Source organism: Bufo bufo, chromosome 5, assembly GCF_905171765.1.
Source record: "Bufo bufo chromosome 5, aBufBuf1.1, whole genome shotgun sequence".
In the NCBI taxonomy this organism is placed as follows: Eukaryota; Metazoa; Chordata; class Amphibia; order Anura; family Bufonidae; genus Bufo; species Bufo bufo.
The window spans coordinates 354,813,285-354,834,124 of NC_053393.1; the positions used below are offsets into that span (position 1 = coordinate 354,813,285).

Sequence of the window (20,840 nt, forward strand, 5' to 3'; positions counted from 1 at the left end):
ATCAATGGCGACACAATCCTTTTATATGAATAAGACAGAGGAGAATAGAGAAAGTATGCAAATGGCCACACAAGTATACTCTAACTTTTTATTGGATAAGGCCCAACAGGGCCTCTTCTTCAAAGGGCAAAAATATTTTACGGAGTCAGGGCGACCTGGTAAACTTTTGGCTTGAGTAATCTCAAGTCAACAATCCAAAAAATATATAGATAATGTTAGACTGATTAATGGTAAGATGGTTAGTGGGCAGGGTCCTGTAGAGAAGGCCTTTGTGGACTATTTTTTGGATTTGTATAAAGCTGATTTGAAGATCACAGATGATAAGATGGATGCCTATCTCGATGACATTTCTTTTCCAACTATTACTGAGGCGCAAAAGAAAGCACTGGAATTGGATGTCTCAATACAGGAACTTGAGGGAGCGATTAAATTATGTTCGGCCAATTCCACCCCTGGCTCAGATGGACTCCCATATGAATTTTACAGTAAATATGGGGACTTTATTTTCCCCAGACTGCTGGAGGTCCTTTCTGAATCAGTGGAGGACGGGAAGTTACCAGATTCAATGTTGGAAGCCGTAATAACATTAATTCCAAAAAAAGGCAAAGATCCCGTAGATCTAGAATCATATAGACCAATCTCACTGCTTAATGCAGATGTAAAGCTCTTCGCGAGGATTTTTGCCACAAGGCTTTCTGGGGTTATCTCCGCCATTGTCCATCCGGATCAGAATGGCTTTATTCAAAACAAGGGCACACACCACAATCTTCATCGGCTCTTTGCTAATATCCAGGCCCCTGGGGGGACCGCTCGCTTCATTCTGTCACTAGATGCCTCTAAGGCCTTTGACAGGGTGGAGTGGTCCTTCCTCTGGAAGGTTCTGGCAAGGATGGGCTTTGGGGAAAGATTCATAGGCATTCTTAAGTTACTGTACAGATTCCCCAAGGCAAAATTGAGTCTCAATGGGATCCTGACAACTAGCTTTGATTTAAATAGAGGGACCCGTCAGGGCTGCCCATTATCCCCATTGTTATTTGACATTTATATTGAACCTCTTGCGCTGGCCATTAGGCAGGATGACTAAGTTAAGGGATTTGGTACGCTAGGGGTGCAGGACCGTATTTCCTTATACGCGGATGATGTTCTTTTTTTTATAGACCATACGGAAACAACTCTCCCCAGAATTATTCAAATGGTTAAGTCATTTGGTGAGGTGTCCGGTCTTCTTATAAACTGGTCTAAGACCAGTTTGATGCCAATAGACCCCCTACCACAGAAAGAGGTTCTTGTGACGCAGTTGGATATCGTTGATTCTTTTCAGTATTTGGGTTTGATTATTTCACCCAGGGTTCAAAATTTTTTACAACTTAATCTGATCCCCATGGTGACAAGGATTAGAGCCAAAATAGGGATCTGGTTGAGACTTCCCCTGTCTAGAGCTGACCGAGTTTCATTGGTCAAAATGGTGATTCTACCACAACTTCTTTATGTGCTTAGGAATACACCTACTTGGATACAAGACAAATACTTTAAACTTATGGAAAGAATAATCAATGATTTAATATGGGGAAGAAAACGAGTGCGAATAAAGTTAGAACATTTGTATAAATCACTGGAGTGCGGGGGTTTAAATCTCCCTTACTTCAAAGGTTATTTTATTGCTACTCAGTTATTGATGTGCTATGAATCAGAAAATAGTGCACTTCTAGGGAAAATAGTGGGTAGCCACGCTCATAGTAATATATTCACTCTTCTGGAATCTGGGCTATTGAGGAGCTATGAGCAGGGCTATAGAGAGACTATAAAATTACTCCTGAAAGTGTGGGCTACTACTAGGACATGGTTGAAGGTAAAGGGCTCACTTACATTCACGCCTCTTTGGCATAATCTGCACTTACAAAGGTTAGATGATATTGCAGCTGACACATTCTGGCAAAAAAATAAAATTTTGTATATTTCACAGGTAGTAAAGGATAGAGAGATTAAGTCATTTATAGAGATATCACATAATATAGAAAATGTTTCATGGTTTAGATATTTTCAACTGCGTTCAGCATTATCCAGTTTGGACGATAAATCGGTGTTGGATATAGATAGTTCATCTTTTTTGAACGATTGGGTAAGGGGGACACTGCCTAGATTGAAGATTTCAAATATATATAAGTTATTACTTAAGGCACGATTTAGTGATACACAATCACCAGGACAAAGAGCGTGGGAGATGGATTGTCCGAACATACAAGTAGAAGGGTGGGAGAATATTTTTGGGAATTTAGGGTCACTATCCCAGAACTTTAACCATGTTCTAGTACATTTTAAAATTTGTCATAGATTATATGTTACCCCTTTATGGATGAATAAATGTGGGCTAAGAGACACCTCTAATTGCCCTAAATGTGATACCTCAGGTGCGGATTATCTTCATATGATCTGGACCTGCCCAGAACTTATAAAATACTGGAATAGTATTAACAATTTTATCCGCTATAAATTAAAAATACGAATTCCCCTCGAACCACAAGTGTTTGTGCTTAATGATTTCTCCAAAATAAATAACCATAAGTATCAAAAGATTTTCCTAGGTAGAATACTGATGTTGGCCAGAGTTTTGGTCAGTCGGACTTGGTTTGCTCGATGTATTCCAGACATGAATACATGGATAAACCTAATTAACAAGGTAAAAAATTATGAGAAAATTATGTACAAACAGAGGGAAGCTGAGGAGAAGTGGACTAAGATATGGGGCGGTTGGAGGATTTGACTAGTTTGTATAATTGTTTCCTTTTTTTTTTTTTTTGTTTCGACGCACCACAGGTATGGGGAGGGGGGTGGGGGGATAAGGGGAAAGGAAAATGAAAAAAAAACTCTTTTTTGTACTGTAATCTGTTTTTATATCTCAAGTAATAAAGATAATTAAAAAAAAAAAAAAAAAAAAAACAATGATGCCATGCGCTCCTGCTGTCAGCAGGAATCCAGGCCGGGATACCACGGACCGTTTACGGCCGTGGAACACGGCCGTGTGCATTCGGCCTATATGTGTCATTCTGCAGCATGGGGGGTACATAGTTCTTAATTTTCCTTCACTTATCCTTTCAGTTTGCTTCATCATATGCCAGCAGGGCTATTAACATCGCCGCCAAGCCCGCCATTATTGCTCACACAGGGCTGGTCAGCACTGGAAATATGGGATTGCAAGTGCAACACCTATAGGTGCAGTGACTGTCACCATATTGCTGTGAGTGACTGATGATTATAGCTGCCGCTTGTGCTGGAATCAGTCACTCCCGGCAATATGATGACAGTCACTGCACCCATAGGTGTTGCACTTGCAATCCCATATTTCCAGGGCTGACCAGCCCTGTGTGAGCAATAATGGCGGGCTTGGCGGCGATGTTAATAGCCCTGCTGGCATATGATGAAGCATTGATGATAATGATATAGCTGCCGCTTGTGCTATGAATGTGATGTTCTATGGGGCATAGACCATCACATGATTTGTAGGACTCTGCTGTGACATCTACCAGTACTTGTAGGATAGCAGTAGTGAGTCCTCTTACTTGCAGAACTCGTTTGCAGCTGCACATGTGGCTAGAACGGTACTAGTAAGAGGACCCACTACTGCTATCCTATGTGATGCTAGTGTATTCTAGCTACTAGCAAGCACCCAACTGCCAGAGCAGAGACTGTCTCCGAGTCTCTGCTAGTCAAGTCGCCGCGGCCGCCCTCCCCTCACTCACTCGGGCGGCACGCATCTTCTCCGCCGCTCCACTTCCGGCCAGTACTGCCAGACGGGACCACTCCCTCTCCATGGCTGCACGCACGGCTCTGCCTCCACCCCCCCTGTGAAGTTAGCCATGGGCAAGTACTGTAAATCAGGGGCCAGGGCTGACTTAGGGGCCCGGTCGCAACTGCGACCGCTGCGACCCCTATAGCTACGCCACTGGCTAAATTAAAGAGGACATTTCACTAGAATAAAAAATGTAAACTAAGTATACAGACATGGAGAGCGGCGCCCAGGGATCTCCCTGCACTTACTATTATCCCTGGGCGCCGCTCCGTTCTCCCGGTATAAGCTCCGGTATCTTCATATGTTCGGCTCAAGTGGGTGGAGCCTGCCGGCGTCTCCTGCTCCCAGGCTGTAGCGCTGGGCAATCGCATCGCTCAGCTCATAGCCTGAGACTAGCAACCTAATTTCCATCCCAAAAATTGATGAATGTACTGGCTGACATATTTTCACGCACTCACTGCATTGGACTTCTTAAAGGGGTTGTGCAGCTTTGTTTTTTTTGGGGCAAATCCCACCTCCTGTGCAGACCTGTGAAGAGAAGCATACTTTCTTGCTTTTCATTGCTGGCTACCGCCAGGGTTGCACCACCTATGAGGCCAGGTAAGGCGATCACTTTAGGCAGCACAATGAAGGGGCAAGAGGGGGCAGCTGAAGGGCCATGGGCAATGAGCGCTTTCATTGTGGCAAAGGGTTTATGTTAAGAAATTGGCATGGGGGGGCACCATTTTTAGTTTTCGCTTTAGGCAGCAGAAAGGATAGGTGTACTCCTGGATTCCGCCATCTTCGCTTCCAGGATTCCCTGGATGTAAACGTCCTGTTTGACAGCACTACAGCAAATGGCTGACTGCAGCAGTCACCTACTCCCGTTGCTTCAAGAGACCATTTGTCATAGTTATATAGATAAGGGTACTTTTACACTAGCGTTTTTCTTTTCCGGCATAGAGTTCCGTCACAAGGGCTCTATACCGGAAAAGAACTGATCAGGAATATCCCCATGCATTCTGAATGAAGAGTAATCCGTTCAGGATGCATCAGGAAGTCTTCTGTTCAGTCGTTTTGACTGATCAGGCAAAAGATAAAACCGTAGCATGCTACGGTTTTATCTCCGGCGAACAAAACTGAAGACTTGCCTGAATGCCGGATCTGGCATTTTTCCCCATAGGAATGTGTTAGTGCTGAATCCGGCATTCAAAGTACCGGAATGCCGGATCCGACCTTCCGGTCTGCGCATGCACAGACCGGTAAAAATTTGAAAAAAGATACAAGACGGATCCGTCCGTCCACATGACAAGCGGAGAGACGGATCCGTTCTTGCAATGCATTTGTGAGACGGATCCGCATCTGGATGCGTCTCACAAATGCTTTCAGTCACATCCAGACCGGCGGATCCGGCAGGCAGTTCCGACGACGGAACTGCCTGCCGGATCACACTGCCGCAAGTGTGAAAGTAGCCTAATACGGTTGAAAAAAGACAAACGTCCATCAAGTTCAACCAAGGGCTAGGTGGTGGTGCGAATCCCAGAAGGAAGTGAGACTCAGATTTCTACACATTTTCATAATGCATAATGTCATGATGCAAGGGGAGCAGGTCATTAAACAAGAAGTTTACATCCAGGGAGCCCAGCGGAGCAACTGAGGCCAAGGAGCGAAGATGCTGGGTTCCTGCCCCGGGAAGCAGGTAAGTATGCTTCCCTTTGCAGATCTGTCCAACCCCTCCAGAGGTGCATAACCCCTTTAAATTAATAAGTGGATCAAACTTGACTGAACATATCTTGGTGACCGTATATATTAGAGTGGGCTCCAATTGTTTTTTTTTTTCTCAGTGTTGCATCTCTCGTAAAATTGTACTGGATTCTGTCTAATTGTTAATTTTATAAAAAGAAATATTTTTTTTGCATTTTGTCATTTTATTTTCACCTACTGTAAAATTGTAGTAGTGGTCTCTGTCCAATAAAACGTTCTTAAAATAGATTAAAAAAAGTCAATTTTTATATAAATTTTGAGATTTCCTTTTTCACTCACTGTACATCTCCTACCTTGTCCATCAGGATCCATACTGTATTGCTGTAGCTCCAACTCCCCATGTTGCTATTACTACTACCCCTATATAGCCGCACATCTCCTGCCATACTGTACTGCTGCTGCTGATCTCATTTGTAAAAGCCAAAGCCATTGTTTCTTCACTTTCCTGGAACTCAAAATTAGAGAACACACAATTTCCGAAATGTCAAGGTCATAGTGTAGTCCTATGTGAATATATCCTAACATGAGTAAAATAGCAGTATTTTAAGATTATTTCATAAATTGTATTTATTCTAAAGCACAGAATAAGGCTACATGCACACGACCATATGTGTTTTGCGTTCCGCAAATTGTGGATCCACAAAAAAAACTAAACGGATGACATCTGTATGCCATCAGTTTTTTTTTGTGTGGATCCATTGTAACAATGCCTAAAACGGACAAGAATAGGACATGTTCTATTTTTTTTGTGGGGCTACGGAACGGACATACTGATGCGGACAGCACACGGTGTGCTGTCCGCATTTTTTGCGGACCCATTGAAATGAATGGGTCCGCATCCTATCCGCAAAAAAAAACGAACGGACACGGAAACAAACAACGTTCGCGTGCATGAGGCCTAAAAATGTAAATGAGTTAATTGAAAAAGAACACTGATCAAAATTAGAGAACACTTTCAGATACCTGCAAGTTATTGGTGTTATTCTGGCAACTAATTTCCTTAATGATCTGACAAACCCTATTTAACTGGCAGCCTAACTTTCCAGTTTTCACTGACTTTGCCAAAATGGTGTGCCGTTCCAAAGTGATTGAAACCCTCCGGCAGCAGGTTGTCCAGATGAAGGCCAAAGGGATGACCGTATCAGCAATAGCAAGAGAAGTTGGTCGTTCCAAGTCTTTGATTTCTAGAATATTGCATCTTTACAACATCACAAACTCATTCAAGTCCCCCAAGAAGGCTGGTCGCCCTCGAAAGACAAATGCAAGAGAGGACAGAATAATGCAGAGAATCTCCATGGGTAATCGTTTCAACAATGCAGCTGGAATTGCTCGCCAGTTCAGCACTGAACAGGGTAAGGATCTGTCTTGTCATACAGGGTCTCCACTTTAAGAGCATTTGGACTGAAAGCCCACTCTGCAGTGACCAAACCTCTCATTAGCAGAAAGAATCAAAAGGCTAGACTCATCTTTGCTGAGGAGCATGTTGTGTGGACAGAGGAGAAGTGGTCCAGAGTTCATTTTAGTGATGAAAGTAAGTTTAATTTATTTGGGTCTGATGGGAAACATTATGTTCGTTGGCAAACCGGGGAAAGACTGAACCCAAAGTGTGTAAAGAAGTCAGTGAGAGGTGGAGGAGTGTCATGGTTTGGAGAATGTTTTCTGCAGTAGGAGTTGGACCTCTCATACAGCTACATGGCAGAGTGAATGCAAGTGTGTATCAGAACCTTCTTCAACCACACATGGTTCCTTCCTTGCGTTCATCACTCAATCAGCCAGCAATTTTCATGCAGGACAATGCCCCCTGTCACACAGAAAAACAGGTAGAGCAGTTCCTTGAAACTGAAAACATTGAAACAATGAAATGGCCAGTCCAGAGTCCTGATCTAAACCCAATAGAAAACCTCTAGAAAATCCTTGGTGACAAAGTTATGGTCAAGAAACCCACAACAGTCACAGAACTGTTGAAGAGACTGGAAGAAGAGTGGACCAAAATCCCACCAGAGCAGTGTGAGAGACTAGTGATGTCCTGTGGCCGCAGATGTTCTGAAGTCATCCAAAGCAAGGGCCTGTACACTTCTACTGATTGGTGACCTTCAGAAATTTTTGTTAGAATCTTTCTCTGTGCTACAGTCATTGCTGTTCTCGAATTATGATCATCAGGTTTTTTGAAAAATAAAGATTTTATGTTGATATACTTTGGTGATTTTGAAAACACTGTTCTAATGGCATGGTGTACCCCTTCCCAAAAATCCTTCAAATGGATGATAAATGTAGATTACATTATTGCTGTTCATAAATTGTTCTCTAATTTTGATCGCCAGTGTATATGCATTTTATGTAACAACAAAGCGGTTGCTAGTTCCCCCACAAACAGGGCAAGCAATTGCTTCTTCCTATGTCACCATGTGTATAGACACTGGCAGGCATTCTCTCCCAAAAGGGATCATTTTTGGACCTTGCTATCTTGGCGGTAAAGAGCTTGAAATGAGGAGTCCCTAGAATGTCATCCACAACTTGTCAGGGCAATCAGGGCACTTTTGATTTGTGTCAAATTTATTTGGACCTGTATCGAATCTACCGACCAATTAGTTTGAATCGGACTTGAAATGAATTTCAAGAAATTCAATCATCTCTAATCACAATCCATTCCAAGTGTAATGACTTGTACCCGTCAGCTTTACGAATCTCCTAATTGTGATTTAGGCATCAGGTGGCAGTTTATTAGATAATTTAATTTGTAGTTATAGGAAATTATAGTTATTTCACTTAGGGCTCATGCACACGAGTGTGTGTGTGCCCTGTGCCTATGCTGCAGACTGCAAATAGCCTACCGAAATGCATGGGCACCGTCTGTATGCACGCTATTTGCGGAGGCGGACCCATTGACTTGAATGGGTCAACGATTCGCAAGAGACTTTCTGCACCACAAATAAATAGTACATGGAAGAGCTTCGTAGTGATTTTGTGGGCTTCTGATCCGTGACACTCCGTATCTGGAGGATAGCGGACCCATCCAAGTCAATGGGTATATTGCAGACCCGCTGTTTGCGGTCTGCAATATGGGCACGGGGCACACATATTCTTTGTGTAACTGTCAGAGAATTCTCCTAATTTGTTTTCTCTGCTCAATTTTCTGCTTCTGGTTTTGTGTAATTCCTCATCAGATTGTAGTTCTGTTCTAGAAATAACCAATAAACTGTTAAAATATCTGCCAGACAGATATTTATTCAGAAATGTATTCTTTATTGGTAGAACTCTTTATAGGTCTTTGGGATAAAGTTTTTACCTACAGCAAAATAACAAGCAATAAAATATATAATTATATGAATTTCTTTAATGAAATATTAATATTTTGTTCATTTTTTTCTCTGCTACAGTGAAGTTTAAAACTGTTACCTTTAGGCCTCTTTCACACTACCGTTTTTTGCGTTCCGTATAAGGAACCATTCATTTCAATAGTTCCGCAAAAAAAAAAGGAATGTACTCCGTATGCATTCCGTTTCCGTATTTCCGTTCCGTTGAAAGATAGAACATGTTCTATTATTGCCCGCAAATCACGTTCCTTGGCTCCATTCAAGTCAATGGGTCCGCAAAAAAAGGAACACATACGGAAATGCATCCATATGTCTTCCGTATTCGTTCCGTTTTTGCGGAACCATCTATTGAAAATGTTATGCCCAGCCTAATTTTTTCTATGTAATTACTGTATATGCCATATGTAAAAACGGAACGGAAACGGAAACACAACGGAAACAAAAAAACGGAACAACGGATCCGTGAAAAACGGACCGCAAAACACTGAAATAGCCATACGCTCATGTGAAAGAGGCCTTAGTAGATTTTTATGGTCTATCAGACCACAAATTCATTAAATTACAGCTGCTATTTATACTGAATTCTATTGAAACAAGATAATATTTACTAATGCCGTTACTGAACACAACAGAAAAAAGTTAAAAATAAATAAATAAAAATAACTTGTACCTTAAAGGCAATTAATGAGAGAAGTTTTTAATTTGGCCTGGCACCTACCATAGACAAATAACTTCAACTGGTAACTGATACCAGATCATAGTTCACACTATATGCACAAATCAATAAGGCATGTAAGAGCGATAGGAAAGGAAGGGTGTTTGGTGATTTACTGCAGTAACAAGTACAAAGAGTGTATGAACTTCTGTGTGATCAGGTGACAGTAAAATTAGCCCTATGAAAGCCGATATGGCAGATAGCTACTTCCTCTTCCATAAGCTGAAGTAATGGATGCAAATCAGGAGCAAAAATGTCCAAGCTAACCATAGAGTCTGCACACAGTAACTACACATAAGGCCTCATGCACACGACCGTTTTTTTTTGCGGTCCGCAAAACGGATTTCCGTTGTTCCGTGATCCGTGACCGTTTTTTCTTCCGTGGGTCTTCCTTGATTTTTAGAGGATCCACAGACATGAAAAGTGAAAAAAAAAAACTAAGTCAAGTTTGCATTGAAAATGATAGGAAAAACGGACACGGATCACGGACACGGATCACGGACACGGATGACTATCTTGTGTGCATCCATGATTTTTCACGGACCCATTGACTTGAATGGGTCCGTGAACCGTTGTCAGTGAAAAAAATAGGACAGGTCATATTTTTTTCACGGACTGGAAAAACGGATCACGGACGCGGAAGCCAAACGGTGCATTTTCCGATTTTTCCACGGACCCATTGAAAGTCAATGGGTCCGCGAAAAAAAACGGAAAACGGAACAACGGCCGCGGATGCACACAACGGTCGTGTGCATGAGGCCTAAGGATTAGGCCTCTTATGGCTTTTTCAGTGTTTTGCGGTCCATTTTTCATGGATCTGTTGTTCCGTTTTTTTGTTTCCGTTGTGTTTCCGTTTCTGTTCCGTTTTTCCGTATGGCATATACAGTATACAGTAATTACATAGAAAAAATTGGGCCTGGCATAACATTTTCAATAGACGGTTCCGCAAAAACGGCACGGATACGGAAGGCATACGGATGCATTTCCGTATGTTTTTGATTTTTTTGCGGACCCATTGACTTGAATGGAGCCACGGAACGTGATTTGCGGGCAATAATAGGACATGTTCTATCTTTTAACGGAATGGAAAAACGGAAATACGGAAACGGAATGCATACAGAGTACATTCAGCGTTTTTTGTGGAACCATTGAAATGAATGGTTCCGTATACGGAATGCAAAAAACGGCCCATAAATGAAAAAAAAAAACGGTCGTGTGAAAGAGGCTTTAATGTCAAATGTCTACTTTTCTGGCTGCATCTTTAAAGAGGTTGTCCCATCTCACAGTTACTAAGGTGAGATGGGACTAAGCGCTGACCACCAGGCAGCCCGGGAACAGTACAGCGGGCAAGCACTCCACCATTTCAGTAGCTCCCATTGCTGTGCATGGGAGCTACTGAAACAGAGTAGCACAGCAAGCTCTGTTGTTTTCGTCCACCTGGTGGTCAGCGCTTAGTCTCGTCTCGCCTTAGAAATAGTGAGATGGGCAACCCCATGCTGCGGTATTTACTCCAGCCAAATACCGTAAGAGGGACTGAACTGAAGACATCCTGATGCATACTGAACGGAATGCTTTCCATTCAGAATGCATTTGGATAAAACGGAAGCATTTTTTTTCCGGTATTGAGCCCCTGTGACGGAACTCAATACCGGAAAACTTTAACGCTAGTGTGAAAGTACCCTAAGGCCTCTTTTACACGAGCGAGCTTTCAGTCTGGGTGCGATGCATGGCCATCAGTTTTTCCAGAACAGATCCTGACACAATCCGTATCGCTTGTGTGAAAGAGGCCTAAGGTTGGGTTCCACACTTTTTTTTTCCCATACTTTTGTCGTTTTTTTTTTTTATTTGAGGCATGGGCGTACATAGAAACCACTTGGCCCCATAGCAAGAATCTAAATTGGGCCCCCATGCCCCATTTATAGCACATCCCAATACACAATCCAGGCCACTCTCTTTGCTCCATGAACTGTGCTTGATACTGCGTGTTATACCATATGCCAGCATGTTGAAGCAAAGGCAGTTTATTCATCCACTTGAAAAAAAATTGCCATTCATACTTGTTTTTTGAAGAAAAAACCCGATAAAAAAAAGAAATGCATGTGATATACATAAAAACACTGGTGCTGGGTGTTGGACCCCTGATGATCTGACATTGGTGACCTTTCCTGAGGATAGGTAATCAATAATGGAAAACGGACAACCATTTAAGGAAAAAAATACTGTTTGTGAAACCACACTTAAAAGAGTTTTCCAATCCTTGCATGTGGACAGACCATCACCATCTGACTGTGATTGGTCTGACACGCTGCACCTCCGCCAATCAGCTGTTCTGCAATGCTGGAACTTGGCGCTGGAAATACAGAGCTCTGTCCGTTGTGCATTCACTTCAATGCGAGTAGCACTGAAGTAACGAGCGCCGAAGAACAGCTGATCAGAGGGAGTGCCAGATGGCTAACCCCTGACTGAAGCTGTATACAATATTTTGGTGTAATTTCCAACTACTATTTTCTGGAAAATGATTCATTTTTTTTCTTTCTGCTAAAACAGTAATACACTAATGGGCCCTTGTCACAGGCCAAGAATTGAACCGATCATCGCTACGGAGCGTTCATTGTAACCTTCGTTAGTAATGATCTGGCGAAACGCTCGTTCATCAGGTAATTGGATCGTTTGTGTAGCACAAAAAATCCTTGTTTTCCCGGTGGCAGATCATGCTGGGAAATAACCCGTCTGTACGGGGAATGGCATACGCGATCGCTGCTCCCCATACTGCGGAGGAGGAGATCGCTGCATGTAAATGCACAGGTCTTCTCCGCTAGCGATCAGCAGATTGTCGGGAAGTTATGCTTCCTTCTCGACAATCTGCTTGTACATCGTCCCGTATAAAGGTACCTTAACACAGAACCATGAAAATCTTAAATAATAACGGCATAAAGGATTTACATAGAGAAATAGATAATAAAGCCCTATTCACATTTGTTTCAGGTTTTAGTATGCTGACAATGAAGTATTACTTAATGTGGAAATGCTATTTTATCACAACCATTGTGCAAATGATAGCAATTATGAAAGGTAACTCCGGTGAAGATCAGATGCAGAACCTGATCTCAGACAGAACAAGAAATTGGGGTAATATGCTCCAGTGAGTGTAACAGAGAACCAGGACCAGTGCCAACATGTAATAGATAATTGCTGGAAATGGAAAGACAATAGTTACTGCCAACAATGAAATGGGGTTAATTTAAATAAATAAAGACCTCAAAATCCTGTCTCTATTACATGGTTATTAAAAGGTTACAAATCCTTTCCTATCTATTTATCTATGCTCATATTCTACTTATAAAAATACAACATTGTGATCCAATCAACAGTATTGATTTTTATTTGCTTTTTTTTTTTTATTAACATATTATGGAAGTTTAATTCCAGCAATTACTAGAATTCCGTTACGATAAACCTGTAGATTTTCAAGTTTATAAATAAGAGTGACAGCTGATTATGGAGCAAAATAACAAATATGCTATATACCAACTCCTTTATCCTCTATATGCTCCAGTGCCACTCTCTGCAGCAACAATGTACAGCGTATACTGGCATCACCGCTGCAGTCAATGATTGGCTGCGGCAGTTACATACTGGTATGGTATATAAATGCTGTAAACAGTGACCAGAGGGGCACAATGGAGCCAGCAGTGCTGGAGTGAGGGATTAAGAAGGTGTGCATGTGTATATTTGTTAATTTATGCAATAAGCAGATGACCCATCCTTCAGCTGCAACCTCACTTTGCGGGTTAACAGAGGTATTGCCCTGAAATACTTTCACCCATTGGCCATTGCAGGTCAGAAATGGAATTGCTGGAGGAAGGCATTGTCTCCAATGGCTCTATAATGGCAGGTCTGTGGTCAGGAGCGGAACTACCACTGGGATCTGGTACAAATTTCCTGACACTGGCCAGCATAAGGACATTGGGGGTCATTTATTAAGACCTCTACACCTCTAACTTCGTCACATCCACCACCGCTCTAAATCTACGCCAACAAGGAAGCACAGGCGAAGAATATGATGATAAATGAGATGGGCCTGGCGGCCCGCCCCCTTCCCTGCTCGCATCAGACCCCCTTTTTAGACCTGGCATGAGCGGGGAAAAGTATATATATTGGGGGTCATTTACTGATATACGCCAGTTTCTGGCAGATATCTGTCGCAGAGTGTGGAGCAAAGGCTATGTTTTCCCTGCTCATGCCAGGTCTAAAAAAGTTGTGTGGGCAGGGCGCCAGGCCCGTCTCATTTATAATTTTCTATGCCTGTTTTACGCATAAAAAATGTTCTAAGCTGGGATAGATTTAGACCGCAGTGGATGCGCCAAAGTTCTGTAGACGCCTGCACCTCTACATAACTTCTGCGGATCCAGAGCAGGGGTTATTAAGACCGGCGTCTAAAATGCCGGTCTTAATAAGGGACCGCCATTGTCTGGTTTGTTGTCCGATTAATTTTAGCGGTCTGGTTTGGGTTCTGAATGAATTTTGGGATGTTTTAAGTGTCATTTTTGAGTGCTGATCTCAATTCATTTAGGGTCTGGTCAGGTTTTTCCACCAAATAATACATTTCTGATGTAAATAATTCAACAAAGTTTGAAAAATGTAAAGATGATCTACATTGTTGGTGCTCAGCTTAGACCTTCACCTGATTGCAGACCCAGATAAGCAGATCTTTAATAAAACTATCTGATTACCCCGATTTATGGTATATACAGTCAGGTCCATAAATATTGGGACATCGACACAATTCTCAGATTTTTGGCTCTATACACCACCACAATGTATTTCAAATGAAATGAACAAGATGTGCTTTAACTGCAGACTGTCAGCTTTAATTTGAGGGTATTTACATCCAAATCAGGTGAACGGTGTAGGAATTACAACAGTCTGCATATGTGCCTCCCACTTGTTAAGGGACCAAAAGTAATGGGACAATTGGCTTCTCAGCTGTTCCATGGCCCAGTGTGTGTTATTCCCTCATTATTCCAATTACAATGAGCAGATAAAAGGTCCAGAGTTCATTTCAAGTGTGCTATTTGCATTTGGAATCTGTTGCTGTCAACTCTCAAGATGAGATCCAAAGAGCTGTCACTATCAGTGAAGCAAGCCATCATTAGGCTGAAAAAAGAAAAGAAACCCATCAGAGAGATGGCAAAAACATTAGGCGCGGCCAAAACAACTGTTTGGAACATTCTTAAAAAGAAGGAACACCAAAAGTCCCGGTAGACCACGGAAAACAACTGTGGTGGATGACAGAAGAATTCTTTCCCTGGTGAAGAAAACACTCTTCACAACAGTTGGCCAGATCAAGAACACTCTCCAGGAGGTAGGTGTATGTGTGTCAAAGTCAACAATCAAGAGAAGACTTCACCAGAGTGAATACAGAGGGTTCACCACAAGATGTAAAACATTGGTGAGCCTCAAAAACAGGAAGGCCAGATTAGAGTTTGCCAAACAACATCTAAAAAAGCCTTCACAGTTCTGGAACAACATCCTATGGACAGATGAAACCAAGATCAACTTGTACCAGAGTGATGGGAAGAGAGGAGTATGGAGAAGGAACGAAACTGCTCATGATCCTAAGCATACCACCTCATCAGTGAAGCATGGTGGTGGTAGTGTCATGGCGTGGGCATGTATGGCTGCCAAAGGAACTGGTTCTCTTGTATTTTTTGATGATGTGACTGCTGACAAAAGCAGCAGGATGAATTCTGAAGTGTTTCGGGCAATATTATCTGCTCATATTCAGCCAAATTCTTCAGGACTCATTGGACGGCGCTTCACAGTGCAGATGGACAATGACCCAAAGCATACTGCAAAAGCAACCAAAGAGTTTTTTAAGGGAAAGAAGTGGAATGTTATGCAATGGCCAAGTCAATCACCTATACTGAATCCGATTGAGCATGCATTTCACTTGCTGAAGACAAAACTGAAGGGAAAATGCCGCAAGAACAAGCAGGAACTGAAGACAGTTGCAGTAGAGGCCTGGCAGAGCATCACCAGGGATGAAACCCAGTGTCTGGTGATTTCTATGCGTTCCAGACTTCAGGCTGTAATTGACTGCAAAGGATTTGCAACCAAGTATTAAAAAGTGAATATTTGATTTATGATTATTATTCTGTCCCATTACTTTTGGTCCCTTAACAAGTGGGAGGCACATATGCAAACTGTTGTAATTCCTGTCGTAATTTGTTTCATTTGAAATACATTGTGGTGGTGTATAGAGCCAAAAATGTTAGAATTGTGTCAATGTCCCAATATTTATGGACCTTACTGTATATATAGAATTTGCCATACAAGTCTGAAAGGTGGAGGCCCAGCAGATGGCTGTTTTTGCAACTGTACTGCTATTGTCAAGGTGCAAAAAGGACAGATCTTACAGATAGGCTATCAATGTGGTCAGACAGGGAACTGAAAGAGAATCTCACATTTTTAGAGCAATGCAAATATTAATTCACATAGATGTGGTCAAAGTAATATTCCCATGTGGAAACCATTCCAATCACAGTAAGATATCTTTGAATATAAGTATCCTACAGACTAATGTTTCACTACTAGAACTGATTGTTCCACTACTACCGATTAGGGCCAAGGCTGCCTTTAGATAAGCTGGCCTTGTGACCATTAGCCAAGAATCACATCATGCCTGAAGAGCTATTGATAGAGGCTGGAAAATACCCATCCAGTAGGATTGGCCATCAGCCTTGTAGGCAAAGACATTAATAAAAGTGACCCATCTCACTAAATATTGGTATATGTCACATAGTGTATGGAGACAGCTTTAGGCTAAACCCTTTATTAATGTGATTCAGATAAAGCTCGATACCTCAGTAGGATAATAGAGGGGCATCCACCAATCAAGGATCACCCCCTTCCTTAGCTCGTCTATGCAAAGCCCCCAGTAACTGTGAAGACAATACATGGCCATTCATTTCAAAGAGCATTTTATTATGCTTCCATTATTCCTCCAGAATTATCACCCACAGGGGCCCCTGGTGAAGATAGAGGACCATTCTATCACATGGGGACCCTGGGGATGTTGGCATTGGATTTCTTTCAAAGAGACTGTAAGAATGTAATATATCCAATATGCACTGGCTATTATTACATATCTGATACTATCCCATATATATATTTATCTGTATGGTTTCAGTCAGTGCAGGGATCCCATTGCCTTACTATGTCGACTGCTTTGGGTAATATTCTACATATATGACAGTATATCTTCTATAAACCAGTTATTCTTTTATATCATCTATTCACAACATCCCCAGCTTACCTACAGGCACTTCCCTCACCACATAAACGTATCTGCCCCATATTTATTTTCTCAATCGAACAGCAGAACTACCAAAATCCTAGTAGATCACCTATGTACAAAATTCCCATTAGAAGTGGTAATTCTGGGCAATGCGGTGCAGTCTGCACACGGACATGCAGTAATAGAAGAGCAGATGGTGGAGTAATGAGGTAGGACACAAACATTCATGACGTCTTCTATACACATAACAAAGACATCAGGTAAGACAATGTGGCCACTACCTACCGCAATATCTGCAGCTATATAGTATGCTGCGGTCTAGACCACAAAACGCCCCAGAAAATGTACCGTATGTAAAAAAAAAAAACACGCAAGCTGCAGTTCATAATGTATTCTGCAGCTCAAGCTCAGGGTTAGTAACAGATATTTGGTTCGGAGGATTACATATAGGCAATGATCAAACCAGCTATTTGGTCCCATTTCATAAAAATGAGGAAGAAAATGAGGGTTAGTCATTATACCGTAGATCTCGATTTAACGCAGTGACCATCAATTATGGTTGAGAGCTCTCCCTCGATAATGCCTCCTTTGTAACACCACCCTTCACATGGCTTAATGTGTTCAATGAAGAAAAGTCCATGAAAATGTACCAATTCCAGGACACCCATCACCAGCCTTATATTCCCAGTCTTGTTTGTACTAAACTTGCAGTATAATGAGGAAGACATGCATTATTGATAGCCCCAACAGGCTTCTACGTTATGATTACCAGTGCCTGGCCTGTCTCATTATCACAACTGGACATGATATCTGCTGTATAAAATGTACCGTATGTATGACATGAACAGGAATGAATGGAAACCAGTATGGGTTAAACCTGCACATTGATGTCACCAGTGATAAACGTGCCTCTACATAAATATCCCTTTGGGCACCATAACCTCAACCTCTCAAGCAGATGTGATCTGAAAATAAGTGACAAAGGCTAGACATTAAATTAAAATCTGAGGTCAGCGAATGGTCACTGACTAATCACAATCTTCTGAAGCTCAGCGAATATTGGAGAACAATGCTCAGGGCCCAATATCACATTAGCACTAAGAAACATGAATTCTTTTCTCTGTGGTCCCACCTGCCTTTACCCCTTTTCTTTCTGGCCACAGTCAATGATAAAGGAAGATGATGATGATGATGAGCATCAAATAGGTTGGATTGGCTTTAAAGGCTCGCTTTTCACCTGTAAAGGCTGCCATATTGTATAGATGCTTCACAATGACCTGCATTAGGGATGACAATTCAACCACTGGAAACCTCTATGAAGGTTGGGACCAATAATGGTGTGTGAAACCAGCTGGAGTACTTTAGGTTACCATATACTGAAGTCCTAGTGATGTCTATCAGTATTGTCCTTAAAGACTATTAAACATATGGATAAGCAAGTGTGGATCATTTAGGAAAGCTACAGTTGATCATGGTTACCACCACCACCACAGAAATTCGAAGATGGGTACCCAGAACTTACCTGCCCTTTAACTAGGCTGGCTGCAAACTGTCTCATGACTGCTTCAACCGTGTAGGCACTGGACCATCCCCTGGGAGTTAGAAGCTCCATGCATATAGCTCCACCATCCAGCACATAGCCATTCTCCAACCTGGGGCTCAGCACCCTCATGAAGGGTGGCGAGAAAGGAAAGTTGTCCGGGAAGGTAAGGTTGAGCAAGATGTACTCTGTGTTGGTCTCCTTCATGTCCTGCCACAGGGTGGAGTCCTTGTCCACCTGGTGCAGCTTGACGTTCCAGTCGAAGAGACTGTCATCCACCAGCTCCACCGAGATGAAGTGGTCGCTCAGTTTGCGGATGTCTTGGAGTTCCTTCATCAGCCGCCTGCTCCTCACCTGGGTGCAGTGCTGCCTGTTGGGGGGCAGGAGGGGCTGCAGTGAGGAGCCCCCGGTTGGCTTGTTGCCCCCACCTGCACTGCAGCCGCCACCTTGCTGTTTGGACTCCTTTGTGATCGTGGGGGTGCTGGTTTCTTTGGCACTGTTCTTCTCCTTGCCCCCGGCGGTGCCGTGCTTGTCCTTATGGCACTGCTCGTTCTTTTTGCCCTTGATATCGGCCTGGGTGAGTATGCCCTCCGTGGTGTTACTGCAGCACCCCCCGCTGCCCCCTCCGCTGCTGCCCCCGCTGCCCCCTCCTGCTGAGCCTCCTTGCTGTTTGTTGCTGCTGTTCTTGCCCTTCTTCAGTGATCCCTGCTGGCTGCGGTGGTGGTGATGATGATGATGATGCTTGGGGTCCTCCGTATCTCTGTCGTGAAGACGTATCAGTCCTATTTTCCGCAGCAGTGTGGCCATTTTCCAAGGTCTCTCCTATGTACAATGTGAGGCTGGCAATAACTGAACGAGGAGACGGTGCCTCAGATTCCACTCTCTGCACGATCACCGGGTGCCCCTCAGATCACAGCTGGCATGGCAGTACCCAGCACACCATCAGAGGCGACACATAATCCTCTTAACTGGGGAGGAGGGGAACAATTACACCGTCAGTGGAGTCAGTCTGTCAGGACTGGTGCTTTGCATCGCTCCCCCTGCCAGGATCGTTCAGATGCCGTCTGTTCAATCCCCTACAGATCTAGACGTGCTGTCATTGCCATAAGCATCCTTCGTGCTAGCACACGTCCGTGCATGCTCCGTGTCTGCTCGCTCTTCCTCCTCTTCTCACTCCGTGTGGTGCAGTGAAATAGTACTGATCGCCTGCCAGTCCTATCCCTTCTGTCTCTTATCTGCAGCCCTCACAAAAGAGGGGGGAGGGCAGCTGTGGAGGAGGGGGAAGGAGCACTGCAGCTCACATGGAAGCAGCAGGCAGCCCGTACACACCACTGGCTACCTCCGAATTAAAGCTCCGCGTGCCCCGCCCCCTCCCGTGATGTCACGCGGGCCCCGCCCCCTGGGCTCAGTTACCTGTGCTGCATCCTAAATCGCCGGGTCTGCAGCTATTCTGCATCATGTGAGGGGGATGTGTGCAGGAGGGAGGATGGGGCTGCGTTTATTGTTACGGCTTCCATATTCCGTGCAGACCCAGTTCTTCCTGGTACCGGTCCTGAAACTTCCCTCACAATGAGTCAGAGTGATGTGGCATCTGCTAGTAATGACAGTCCCTGCTTTGACAACACATTGCAGTTGTATGCCCCTATGGGGGCTCCCGACAGCCAGATATCTGTGATCTGATTACTTCATCATCTGGCCAAACTGGAAACCTCCTTAAATTTACTATGCTCCCCCATGACGAATGCATAGCCAGACTTTTTCATCGCCTGCCATTCAAATCGCCTACATCTTGCATCTTCTAAGCAGATGGCATCCTTAAGTGTTTCTCATTTCTATAGAATAGGTGAAATGCTTCAGAAGTCACTCATTGGGGTCATTTAGTGATGAGCGGCAGGGGCAATATTAAAATTTGCTATATTTCACGAATATTCTTTAGAATATTCGTCGAATATTCGCGAATTCAAATATTCATTATATTAAAAAAAAATACTCAAAAATCGGCGAGGTAATGATCGCGTAATATGTAAATATTGCGCACTCAATACAGGCGTGGGTCAAACACTAATATATAGCACTATAGAATATAATGCTATATATTTGTTTTTAGAATATTCGTCATTTTTTCCATCTGAACACATGATTCCCCCCTGCTTCTTGCTTGTGGGCCAATGAGTCATTGGCCCACAAGCAACTTACGCAGGGAGGAATCATGTTCAGATAGAAAAAATTATGAAATTCTAAAAAACTAATATATAGCATTATATTCAATATAGTGCTATATATTATTATTTTTAGAATATTTGTCATTTATCGCAAATTCTCGAAGTTGCGATATTCAAGATAAAAATTCGCTTTTCGAATATTCATGCTCAACACTAGTCATTATCAGCAGCAGAAGCATGTCATGGGGAACATTCTATATTAAAGGGGTTGTATACATT

The 20,840-nt window shown here is 42.9% G+C and overlaps 1 protein-coding gene across 1 annotated transcript in view; it reads right to left on the bottom strand.

Annotated features, from left to right (window-relative positions):
* UBE2QL1 (ubiquitin conjugating enzyme E2 Q family like 1) overlaps window positions 1–19,702 on the bottom strand; it is a 74,418-nt gene extending 54,716 nt beyond the window's left edge. The window contains exon 1 of the mRNA XM_040432358.1: window positions 18,382–19,702. Within this exon, the coding sequence (XP_040288292.1) occupies window positions 18,382–19,206 (825 nt within the window). The 5' untranslated portion in view covers window positions 19,207–19,702. The remainder of the gene's footprint in view (window positions 1–18,381) is intronic.
* Between the last annotated feature and the right edge of the window lie 1,138 nt (window positions 19,703–20,840).